The 13,177-nt window shown below is 38.5% G+C and overlaps 1 protein-coding gene across 2 annotated transcripts; it reads left to right on the forward strand.

Annotated features, from left to right (window-relative positions):
• The first annotated feature begins 4,848 nt into the window (after window positions 1-4,848).
• Window positions 4,849-11,657, forward strand: nrsn1 (neurensin 1). 2 transcript variants are annotated; one of them, XM_031298658.2, is made up of 6 exons: window positions 4,849-4,998; window positions 8,201-8,319; window positions 8,580-8,672; window positions 8,781-8,899; window positions 9,142-9,326; window positions 9,475-11,657. In XM_031298658.2, the coding sequence occupies exons 2-6, from the start codon at window positions 8,221-8,223 to the stop codon at window positions 9,576-9,578; spliced, it is 600 nt and encodes a 199-aa protein (XP_031154518.1). In that variant the 5' UTR covers window positions 4,849-4,998; window positions 8,201-8,220; the 3' UTR covers window positions 9,579-11,657. The 2 variants fall into 2 exon arrangements, with proteins under 2 accessions (XP_031154518.1, XP_031154519.1); XM_031298659.2 differs by having other exon boundaries at window positions 4,889-4,998; window positions 8,204-8,319.
• Window positions 11,658-13,177: the final 1,520 nt, after the last annotated feature.

Below are 13,177 nucleotides of genomic sequence, written 5' to 3' on the forward strand. Positions count from 1 at the left end.
CTCCACAGACCTACAAAGCCTCCGTAATAAATTACATACTGTTTAATATTTAAATATTTTTTTCATTTTACAATTGCCTAAGGGAATGTAGAAATTAATCAGCACCTACTCAGATTTGAGGCGTTGTTATATATTTTTCTGATGGACAGAGTGAGACAAATGTGACAGTCTTGTGTGTATTTTGGTCTATGGGTAATTTAGCATGCAGGGGGTGAAGACATGGGTGATGTTGAGCATGAGAAAATAAAATAAATCACACACACTTAAAGGAGCATGCCCCTACTTATGTCAAAAGGTAGCCTACAGCAAACAATAAAAGAAAACTAATGACTACAAGCTTGGCTTAAACCCATAACCTATTCCAAAGTAGTAATGAAAAAATTTTTTTTTGCCACAGATGCATGTGGAACCAAGGTTACGCTTCTTCTAAGTAATGATTTAAATAGACATAAATGTGTGTACTTCATATACAAAATATATTCAGTGTGGGGGGAGATGACACTTTGAGACACTGGGTCAGAAGAAGCCATGCTCTGATGGCCTAGTAAAAGAAGTGCCAACAATAGATCTTGATTTGTGCAATTTGTTAGAATTATTATTTTACCTTTCAGAACAGGTTACCGCTGACGGTTATGATTATTGTTGCTTTTGTAATCAGCTCTTGTCATTCCACTGTACAGAATAAATGTGTAATGTTGCAATGTAGCTGCAGCATTACTTCTAATGTAGGTCACAATGTCCTGCCAGGCAGCCAGGTAGCACAGCCCTACATGGCAGTAAAGTCATATTGTTTCTGTCTAAATGATCTGCCAAGCAGGCAAATATGGCCTATTTTACAGGAATGTTAGCAGATACATTTGTTAAATAGCTACATTATTACAGTATCATCATCCACCTGAAGTGAACATGTAGTACTTTATGTATGAATAAAGTGTGCATACTCCAAACTGACTTTCACATTAAAAGTGTGGCATACCATTAGTATAAATGTCCTATTGTTTCTTTGCTCTATGACTAATAATCTCTCCTGATCCCCCCACCCATCTCTCTCTTTCTCTCTAATGAGCTGTGGTCTGTTATCAGTCATTACAGGAAGCCTGATTATCCTTATCCTTATTCTGCACACGCTCACAGAGAACTTCCTGAAGGTGACCTTTTCACGTCGCCATAGAAACTGCTCTCTGCTCTGAGATGCTCAGCTTGTACAAAGAGTGAGAGAGAGAGAGAGAGAGAAAGAGAGAGAAAGAGAGAGAGAGAGAGAGAGAGAGAGAGGGATGACAGAACATTTTCTTCTAAACAACAGTGCATTAGTATGCTGCGATGTGACAGCATAAGCACAAGCCATTTCAATAATAAATAGATATGAACTCACCTATTTATTTTGAATAGGGCATTCAAAAGATTTAATTTCTCATACTTTGTCGTATCTGATTTGTCTTACAAACAGGACTGTAAATGGTCCACTAGTTCCTCTGGCATGAAAGCCATTCTCACAAACACAGTCACTACTGCGTGAGGTGTAATGTGCACACACAATATATGCAATGTGTTTGCAATTGTTAGCTAGAGCAAATGAATGACAGGAGAGGTATTCTTGGATGTCTAAAAATACACAGTGCAACCACTCAAGAAACAATAACACACAAAAGCTTTGAAAGATGTTAAAGGCTCTTGGGTCAAACAGGAATATTTTTTTTTATTTAACCTTTATTTAACCAGGTAGGCCGTTGAGAACAGGTTCGCATTTGCAACGGCGACCTGGCCAAGAAAAGCATAAGTGTGCAGGACAACATACAGTTTCACATTCAATACAATACAGGAATACAGAATACAAAAGGCTACATCATGTGCAGATTAAGTAGGCATTACAAAGCCGGGGCAAAGTGAGGTGTAAGTAAGATGAAGGATATGTGAAAGGGATATGGTAATAACACAATATACATGAATAGACAGTCTATAACACTGCTGAGATGTAGTGTAGAGCCAAACAAACAAAACAAAACAGGAACAGTTAGTGCAAATTATGATCTAGTTAGTGGTGTTGAATCAGTTATAACGCAATATATATGAATAGGCAGTCTATGTAAATGCTGAAATGTAGTGAAGAGTCAATATACAGTTAGTGCAAATTGTGGTCTGGTTAGTGATATAGGTCAGTAATAACACAGTTAACTGGAATAGACAGTCTATGTAGCTGTTGAATGTAGTGAAAGGTCAATATACAGTTAGTGCACATAGTGGACTAGGTAGTGATGTAGATCAGAAATAACACGATATGCATGAATAGACAGTCTATAAAATGCTGAGATGTAGTAAAGAGTCAATATACAGTTGGTGCAAAGTGTGGTCTAGATGATGATGTAGGTCAGTAATATCACAGTATGCATGAATAGGCAGAATATATACATGCTATATACATGCTGAGATGTAGTAAAGAGTCAATATACAGATAGTGCAGATTGTGGTGTACAAAAATTGTGTGACAACAAAGGTTGGAGGAATGACAGTTGAGCATACCTGGGCAGATGAATAGTGCAAAAGGGCGTAAACAGAATATGATAGCAATGCAGGTGAAGATGTGCATCTGTGCAAATATGCAATGGGGCGTAACTGAGGTATTCTGATTTAAAATCAGCACAAAAAGAGAGATGTGTTCATCATCAGCTAAAGCAACATTATGTAACCATTTTACCTTAGAAAAAACGTTTCTAAATCATTTTGATGCTACACTGACTTGTAATAGGGAGAACGGTGCCTCTGTTATTCCCACTCTGCGCCCCGAATGCCTGTTCTCACATGTAACTTTGGTGAGCTGGTACGATCGGACAAGAGTAAATATCTGACTAGCTGTTAAGGGCCTTTCAGGCCTAACACGGTTTCTATCTACTGCACACTGCACCCAAAGTTCAACCAGGTTAAACTTTGAGCGCAGTGTAGGCACAAACTTGCTGGTGGTGCGCTGCTGCTGCACCCACGCTTTGCTCGCCGCAAGCTGTTGGAGACAATGGGTTTCAGAGTGCAGCGGTGCGGTTGCTGCCCTTGATCTAACAAAGGCCCTTTAGTCGTTGACGAAAGCTTCGCGAAATGCAAAGCCCACAAGACAGACGCCGAGCTGGCCTTCTTGCTTTGTACTTTTATTTAGTACTATTTCGGATCATGTGGAGGGGCCTTGGCCTATGACAACAAACATCAGACAAAAGGCAGAGATGCACCATGGATGCGTCCCCAGTCCTTCACATATCATCATCTGTGTGTGGTTTATAGGCAATACAACAAAGCAACACAACATGATGATACAACATGACTAAATAAAGCTTAATACTGATGTTAATGTTCATGACTTAAATGACGCCTTTTCTCAAAAAAGCAAACTGAAATGCTCATTTGAAGCCCAAAACAACACAACCTCTCCTTTGAGACATAACAGCATCTCTTCACCTTAGAAAATATCCCCAAGATCATTGTCATGGCGACAGCTGCTCACACCTTCTCATCGCCCTTTGCTGCCTCTAGTTCAGCTAATGCTGTGTGCATACTAACAAAGACATGTTATCCCACACCTGCCCACGACCTGTCATTGTTGCCTTTATTTTAGACTACCTGTCTGGGTTAGCCCTCTGAATATTATTTGCCTGAGGTGCTGACTGAAATTCTGCCTTTTAACCAATAAGGACTGACTTTACCAGGCTAATTGTGGGTAACAGATCTGTAATCCAGTGTTACAAATATGTCCTTTTTCTACACAGCTATTGGCAACTAATACATGTTGATCAATCAACATGTATTTGTTGCCAATGGCTGATGATGCAAGTAGGATTCATTCATTTTAGCTGTCACTTAGTCAAAATCCCAGTCCGATTTATGTAACCTAAATTAAATTCCAAAGCCAGAAACAGAAGAAAGGCATAGCACTACTTACATTTGTTCCAAAATGTGTTTTTGTAAAGACGGTTTCTTTCTGAAATATGTCAGTTCCCATTTTACCACATATTACAATAAGTTACACACTAAACAAACCTGAAAAGTAAAAAACAAAAGTTTGACTGTGAATGGATAAAAATAAGATTGACTGACTCATTCTTTATTGAACAGGAATTTCGTACTTGAGTCGTGATGCGATTCGTCTCTCTAGGTCATACCTGCCTTAAGAGGAGCACTGAGATGGTGACTAACACATTCCTTCAACAGTGTACGTCATCGACAGTGCTAAAAATAAACTGTTCTGGAAGGTGACGAGAATTCTGTAAAATGGTGTGTGTGTTTTGCATTATTGTTTACCTGCTGTGGATTTTGATGCATGAGTCAGATGCCTTTCCTCCACCCGTAGATCTTCATTTCTGTTTCTGTGACTGGTATGGCATCCAATTGAGCCAGGTTTTATGTGCAAATTGTCATATTTTAACCTAGTGGTTGGGTCATGTTATATATATATATATATATATATATATATATATATATATATATATATATATATATATATATATTATTATTATTATTATTATTATTATTGACATTACTATGACTAGCTCCCCTGAGACACAATGACTGTTCCTGCCCTCTGTTCCTATCTATCTATCTATCTATCTATCTATCTATCTATCTATCTATCTATCTATCTATCTATCTATCTATCAATTCATTGATCCATCATCCATCTAGGCATATATGTTGAATCTTGATTGAATGAATGAATGGATGAATGAATGAATGTATTTTTCTCCAGCTAGCCCTTCCAACCCTTCAGCCTGGTTATTTATATTCGCCATTGAATCATATATTGTCATGGATGTGACGCCTGCGCAGTAGACGGCGTGGAAATCTGAATCATCGACGGAAAGAGAGAGAGAGAGAGAGAAAGAGAGAGAGAGAGCGAGAGAGCGAGAGCGGAAGAGAGAGAGAGAGAGAGAGAGAGAGAGAGAGAGAGAGGTGACTGTAGAGTGATGGGACCGGGCTGAGGGAACAGCAGCGAGTGATCACTCTCCGAGCTCGTAATGACAGGTAAATGACGATTTTAATGATTTTCAAGAATATTTTGGAATTATAGAGGCTCAGCTGGGTTGTTGATATGGTAAAGAACATATCAGGAAAGCATATTTCCTGCATGGACTCCTTGAACGGTGTCGTCCCTGCACGCGATATCACCATGCACATCTGGAAGTAGCTTTCATGTGGGAGAAATGTCGAAAAAACATTTCTTTTAAACTTTGTGTTGTCACCTTTTACCTAATTCTCAGGTTTCTATATTCCTGTATGAGCGTTTTGGGCGTTGGTATCCACATCAGATTAAATAAAACTTAAGCGTGTACCTGCAGATGCCATATTCAGAGATTATATTTATCAGGTGGTTTAGACGACGTGATTTAGTCCAGATGCATTGATGCAAAGTGCGCATTTCTAAGTTTTATTCAAACGCTTGCTGTGTGTCTATTTGCGTCTCATGGGGGGTTGGGATGAGGTCTGTTTTCAGACTGGCGTCACATATGACGTCTGTGTGTTTGGAGGGCTGGATGGTAATAATGGCGTTCAGCACCCCGGCCAGTTCCCGGTTCAACGGTTGATAGGACATCTTGTAGGCAGGGTTACTACACTGTTTGGGCATTCGCATCTTCATTGTAATTATTGTATTAATGTATTCAGATTGTATTTTTCACAGCCTAGTTTGATTAAGGTCAAAGTAGGTCGAGATGTATATGTTTTGTGTGTTGTGGATGAGGAAGAATGTCAAAATATGAAAGGATGCACCTGGATAAGAATAAAAATCACCTTACTAGAGACACACTCTAGTAAGTGTGTCCACTGTGAGTGGTTAGCTTATCTGAATGTAGTGTTGTTTTTATTTGGCCACAGTTGCTATGTTACATTACAGTCATCTAATTCAGTCAATTAAATAATTAGTTTTGGCCATTGCATTGGTTGCATGTGTATTTCTGTATGCTTGAATGTTGTCCTGGATCGCATAAGGTCAAGGGCACTGATTAAATCTATAAGCTCTAAAGCATATTCTAAGTTGTTTCAAAAATGTGTTATTGCAAATTATAATATGATAATGCAAATTTAGCCTAACAGAGAGACTTCACAGACTCAGTCTCAGACTGGGCAGAGCCAGATGTTCATGACGGTCATCAGCTGGTACAAAGTAAGCAGTAATATGATAACCATGAGGTAACAGGGAACAGCGTATCTCATCTTAATACAGACTCTCCATCATCACACTCATACTACGTTATCTAACTGAAACCCTGACATCCCCCATATACTATGTGAATTCATGTTTTGCAATGTATAGAAGTGAGACACTCTCCACCTCCTCGACACATTTCTAAATATCTACGTCTGATATCGATGTCTTTTAATTTTCGACGGATGTCCGTTACCTTCCGCTTTCTAAGTGTTGGCATTTTAAAAACCGGTCGATTTATGAGTCCGAATCCAGACAGCTAGCTAGACTATCTGTACAATCTGAGTTTTCTGTTGCACGATTAAAACAATCTTTGAACGTACACGTTACACCAAAACAAGTTCCTTCCCAAGGCTATTCTGCAGAGGCGCCGTGGCTCTGTGCGGTGCATAGCGCCGCCCAAGACGATTGTAGTTGGTTTAAAGAAATGCCAATAAACCAGAGCACATTTTTCACCCATGACGGATTGCTGTCTGGACTGGCAAGACCATCCTTTGCAGTGCTGTGGAGGAAGGTCTGGCAATACGAGACTAACAATTGGGTAAATAGTTCCCTGATTAATTTTCCAGAAAATGCCTCCAGAGTCAAACCCAAATTTATTCCATACAGTATTTAAGTCTGTTAGTATATTTAACATTACATCACATACTAGTTAATTTACATACATATCCTAAAGAACCAGAAAGCCCATTATGTCACATTATAGTTCTTCCTGGCTTAGTGTCCTTTTTTGTCCATTTCCCACATGTATCATAAGAGCACTTACTTGTGCATTGCAACTATAACATATTATATATTATTTATGTTTTTCTGGGATGTGTGTCTTCATTTTATGTATCTTTTCGGCATTTATAAGAAACATTGCCAACACCGGGGCCAATGTTTTAGTCCCAAATATGTTCTCCAGTGTGTTTCTGTTGTGGTGAAACAGAAACAGCAGTTGAGATTTAGTGCCAGCTGACACAAACTTTAAAACATAGTTGTGTTTTTCCACAGGCACTGAGCTAGTAAATGCTTCTGGATCTCATATGGATACTGAGGGAATTACAAGTGTGTGTGTAAAATATAATTTCCTAGACCATATATGTTTTCCTGTATTTTAATGTCATTTTTTAATCAGGATGCAATCGTTTTGTTTTTATATCAACAAAAAGAAAAGGGTAATGTGTATAGTATACCGTATGATATAATGTACAGTAAGCTGTAATACAATAGCTAGTTATATTCCCTGAATGAGTTCTACATAAAACATTTGAATCCTATAAAAACACGACTTTGGGCAAATTATTTTCTACTGCATGCTACTGATCCATAACAAGTTGTATCTTTACAGAACCTACCACATCTAACTTTGATAGCACATATAACAATTACTTGTTATTTTGTGAATGGCAATCCTGACATCTGTCTTGTAAGACAAAGAGCATGGTAAACATTATACAGTATGTTTTTTTTTATTGCTTCTATGAAACCTTGTAAACTGCAACATACTAAATATACTGCTTTATTTCTGATGCACAGCACAAAAAAGGGGGCGGGACGTTATGATTTTTGCATGAAACTAAATGTGAAAAGACAAGAAGGTTAATCCTGTGCATGTCACTCTCTGTATTCAGTCAACCCTATATTGAATCTAAAAAGGAGGACCGATATAACATTTTATAGCCTATTTCGTGACAGAAGACAAGGAGAATGCATCATTAATCTCAATGTTCTGAGGCACCCATGCCTTCAGTACAATGTTACATAACTTTCTAGCGCAGTTTGTGAGGGTACATGCTTGTTTGTATAAATTTATAAATGAACTGCATAGCTGTGTGTGCCTGTTTATGCATGGGTAAAAGCCGGAGAGAGTTTGTCCACAAAACATGTGGGTGGTTTCTTAAAAGGAGAAGAGGTGCATTCATGCATTCATGCGGGTGTGTGTGTGTGTGTGTGTGTGTGTGTGTGTGTGTGTGTGTGTGTGTGTGTGTGTGTGTGTGTGTGTGTGTGTGTGTGTGTGTGTGTGTGTGTGTACTCAAGCAGGTAGACAGATGTGAAGGATGACTTCTTGCTCAGAGATCTGTGGGTCAGAGTATGTTGAGCAAGCTCAAGCCAACGGGAACTGCCAGCAGTATGGAGTCCGCTCTTACCTACACCAGGTACAACACACTCACACACACACACACACACACACACACACACAGAGAGAGAGAGAGAGAGAGAGAGAGAGAGCGAGAGTATAGGGCATTCTTCTACAAATATCAACCATTCTCTTGTTTTTATCGTCACAGTCTCATAATATCTCGTAATCACTTGACTTTTTATTTTTTAAACTTGAGGGTTTTAGATCTTGATTTCTCGCGGCTTTCAGTTTCTATGTTTGGAATTTAAAAATGTATCTCTCTGATCTCTTCTCCAGTTTTATGAGGAGTGCACAGCTTCTATCTGGGAACGTGATGAAGATTTTCAGATTCAGAGATCACCTAGCAGGTGGAGCTCTTTACTCTGGAAGGTGAGGTTAACCTTCCAGCAAGCTCATACAAAAAACTACATCTCACCTGCTGTGATTTGGGTAATTAAACTGTAATTACAAAAAAAGGTCTTCTTTTTCCCCTGCCAGGTCTGTCTCGTGTTCGGCTCCCTGATCTTGTTTGCAGGCCTCATTGTTGTTTTGGTGGGTTATGCCACTCCAACCAGGTATGAGGCATTTGGCGAGGACGATCTCCTTTTTGTTGACAGGTAAATGAACAATAAAGGATATTAATGGGAGGGAGATGCTGGAGTCTTTAATATTGTATAATACAATATACAATTGTTTAATACTGTACTGTATTTTCTTCCAACACATGATCATAATGAAGAGCACATTGTTTTGGTGGAATGTACATAGGGCAAAAGAATTGCAATAATTGAGTCTAGTTAGGACATTTGAAAATAGCAGTAAAAAAAAACTTTTAACTAATTGTCTTTTTCTTGAACAGCCACGCTGTCAGTTTCAACCGTGCACTGGATGTGTGTAAGCTGACTGGTGCTGTGTTGTTCTGTGTGGGAGGCACCTCCATGACTGTGGGACTCCTGCTGTCTGCCTTTGCCAAAAGCTACTCAAAAGAAGAACTGTACCTGCAGCAGAAGTTTAAGGAGAGGTTGGCAGATCTGCACGCAGTTGGTAAGGTTTCACTCTCAACTGTCTTGTTATGACACATTCAGGTTAAAAATGAATGCCAAAGAGTAAGTGAAAGTGTTTTTTTACTGTAATACTGTACTCAATCTACTTTGTATGAATATTTGTCATAGCAGAACTGCTTTTGTCACAGGTACCCCCATAATGAGAGCACCGACCCCCGGAGAGGGAAAGGTGCCAGTCACACTTTCCAAAGTCCAGAACATCCAGCCAGTAACCACAAAGTCGGAGACCTGACAGAAGTCCAGATGAAGGCATAAAGTGAAGAAGTGTGTGTGATGAGTGTTTTGGTGCGCAGACTGTGTGCGAATGCGAACATATGTGTGGATCAGTCTACGTGTGAATTTTTTTCTTCTTTTGAAAGGTCAGCTTACATGTCCTGTAGTATTGGTTATTCATCTTTATTTACTGTGTTTGACATTAACACTTTATTTTAAAGTTATATAGCAACACATCCTCACACCTAAACAACATTATAGGTTGATTTTCCAAAGACTAAACACGTAGTAAACATAGTCCAATGTAACTAGTTAAGTTTAGGCAACACAAATACATAGGGTTAGTAAAAAATCAGGGATTGGCTTAAAATACTAAAATGAGGACGTAACATAGCGATATGAAGATCATTGCATCATGGATTAAGGTCCATATACTGATAGGTAAAAACTTAAATTTCAAAACAGTTGACCTTTGGTTTCACACGAGACAAGAGAAATAAACCCCGGTCTCCTGAGTGAAAGTCCTGTGTTTGTTTGACCCTAACAGGAAACGTAATATTCGGCCGTTATGAGCTGCTTGCACAATCGATCCATGTGGTCGTTTTTTGGCTGAGCAAAGGTTAAGCCTTCTCTTTGGACATCAGTTGTATGAAATTGTATGAAAGCACATGCAGGTCTTGAGCCCTACCCAGAAAACAAAACACAGAAACAAATCAATAGAACACAGCCGCTGAACAACAACATCGTAGCTTCCACCAAGTATTTTTTCTGTCGAGAGGATTCACATTTTGTAAGAAAGGATAGTGTTAATGCTGGAGGGTGTAGAGCAGCAGATGCAGTGTTGTTTGAAGTCATTGGTGATTGGCCCCCGTTGCCAGAAAATGATCAAAAGAAGCACTGAATAAAACAACCATTATCTCTGCCTAGTGTCTAAAAGGCATCAGAGGATGAGAGTTTCTATGTGCACAATACTTTGTGTGTACATGTATGTGCAGTGCAACTTCATCACAACACTCAGTCAGCGCTGTCAGTCACAAACGCACAGTATACGTACATGTGAATACTTCATTTAAGTTTACATGCAACAAGCCAAGAGCAGTCTTAACAAATGATCTGCTAGAAGTTCATACATCATCAGAACAGATTCGAGAAAAACAGAGATTAGAGCAGGGTAGATTTAACACTGACATTATCTTCTGTCTTATTACGCCTCTGACATTGTCTCCCTCAATGAATCTCCAGCAGGATTTATAGACCAGACCAGACCAGACAGACTGATGAAAGGTACATTAAACCTGACGGAAAATGCACTATAACACCATAATCTGTCAAGTAAAAAAATCATAATCAAACAGATTACTTTCAAGATAACACAAATAAGGCATTCTTAATGCGTTCTATCTCTAAAAAACATCTTTTATCTTTTTTTCCTTTCTTTTGTCTCTTTATCTTCCTTTGACAAACGCAAGCATGTAGACACACACCTATCTGACCAAGCATGTACATTTTTGCAGTTAGTAGTCGTGAGTTAGAGATGTGCAGGTGCTGCTTGTTGAAATGAAGACCAACAATGTGACAGATCATATAACATAACAGGGGGATAAGGAGAGCGCATTCAGATCTCCAGTGAGATCACACATCAGCTACTGTGCTATGTGTTTGACAGCGCTCATTGTTTACTGTCTGGATCCACTGATGCTTTCAACAATAACTGCCTTCCTGTGCTCAAACACAAAACTTGAAACTACATTAAGCTGAACAACATACAGTACTTATGTATCACTAAAGCTTTTTTTTTTTTTAACTGGTTGCATATTCACTTGCGTACTATATGAGAAACAGAAGTTATATCTAGAAGGTTTTTATTTTATTTATTGTATTCAAGCTTGGCACTCACAGGTGCTTTATCTTTAACTTACAAGCACAATAAGATAGTAATGGTCATGTTTTGCTGCTTTTTAAAAACTTAGTGTATTTTGAATATATTTTTTTAAATATTGTGACCATGCCACTTTAAATTGTTATGTTTGTTGTTGCTTCTTGTTTGTTTGTTTTGTATCCTTTCCCAACACCTTTATACCTAAACCACAGAAAGGGTCAATTGTCAATGATTCTCAAAACGACATTCATAAGAGTTCTATTTAGCGTTGTGATACGCCCCCCGGTGGCTGTCTTCAACACCTGACATAAACATGTGACCGCGGTGGCACTTTTCTATTTAACGTAACGTCCAAAAGTTTTAAACACATAGTTAAAATGGATTAAGTTAAGTTTAGCTAGGGCTAGTACAACATCAGGAATTGGATCAAAACGAGTCACGTAAAACTACTAACTACAAACAAACACAAGAGTTCTACCCAGGAGACCAGAGCTTGTGTGTCAATGAAATAAAAATACACAGCAATTTTCTTTAACTTTAGAGAACAAACTGAACTATGACACGCTCTGAGTCAGGTGGGTAACCCAAAGTGAAGTAACGCAAACCACAATCTTTTTCTGAACTTAAGTAGTTAAGTAGTGTTTGTGTCTAAACATACTGCGATGGGTTTAAAACCGCGACCACTACATTCTCTAAAATGCTCCTGTAGGTTGTATTTCCTGCCACCGCCAGGGGCGTTAATTTATGAAACACTCCTATAGGTCATTTTAGAGGGTAGGAATAAACAACCTATAGTGTTGTATGTTTCAGAGGACTTGTTGGGGTCATTATGAGCTTCTTGCACAGTCGACCTATACAGTGGGTGAGGACGATATGTTTATTGCACACAGAACAACATATATTGTAAAAATGCAGCATTCTTTTTATACTGTACTTGCTTAGAACAATGTTTTTGTGGTAGTCACAGTCCAAGTGCCATCAAGCTACATACCTGCTACTGTGCGCCAATGCTGCAGGTCTTTCCAAACAATGTATCCCTTTCAAATCTATGAAGCAACAATGCCAAATACATAAAACAATACAGGTTATTTATAAACATATGTTATATAAGCTATAAAAGCTATTGCTATGCTAGCCACCTATGTTCATGTAAGTTGACCTTTTAACATTTTAACATCCTACTTTTAACATCCTCCATCCATGGATGGATGGATGGATGGATGGATGGATGGGACTTTTAACATCCTACAACTAACTAACGAAGTAATGTCAACACATAAATGTGTTGAAATTACATCACAGAATAGAGTGAAGGTTGTAGGAATATGAATATGTATCTAAGAGCAAGGTCATCTTTGTCTTACAACACAAAGATGTATAACTATAAATAACAATATACTAATAATGAAGACACGTCCAATTTACGCAACAACTGTTAAGCTGCAAACCTACAGTACAAGAAGAAAAATCCAGCTGTTAAACAATCTGTTATGAACAAACCAGTGTGGTCGGAGCATTATTAAGTGATCAATAAATGTGCTGACTTGTAGTTTCATGCTATGAATAGTGAGTTTATTTTTATCCTTACATTGACCAAAGTTGAGTTCTGCATTACAATCCCAAATCCATTATGGATATTTTTCTGCTCTTAATTTGACCATGTCCCAGGTTAAGTGGCTCCTGATGTAACAGTGGATTCAATAACACTTTATAAAAACATCATTATCAAATGGTAAATT

Source organism: Sander lucioperca, chromosome 10 (genome assembly GCF_008315115.2).
Source record: "Sander lucioperca isolate FBNREF2018 chromosome 10, SLUC_FBN_1.2, whole genome shotgun sequence".
Lineage (NCBI taxonomy): Eukaryota > Metazoa > Chordata > Actinopteri > Perciformes > Percidae > Sander > Sander lucioperca.

Bases quoted from the DNA above. Each gene is read 5' to 3' on its own strand.
- nrsn1 (XM_031298658.2), top strand. From the start codon at position 8,221: ATGACTTCTTGCTCAGAGATCTGTGGGTCAGAGTATGTTGAGCAAGCT. The intron at 8,673-8,780 runs GTGAGGTTAACC...TTCCCCTGCCAG, and splicing joins GGAGCTCTTTACTCTGGAAG to GTCTGTCTCGTGTTCGGCTC. The intron at 9,327-9,474 runs GTAAGGTTTCAC...CTTTTGTCACAG, and splicing joins GGCAGATCTGCACGCAGTTG to GTACCCCCATAATGAGAGCA.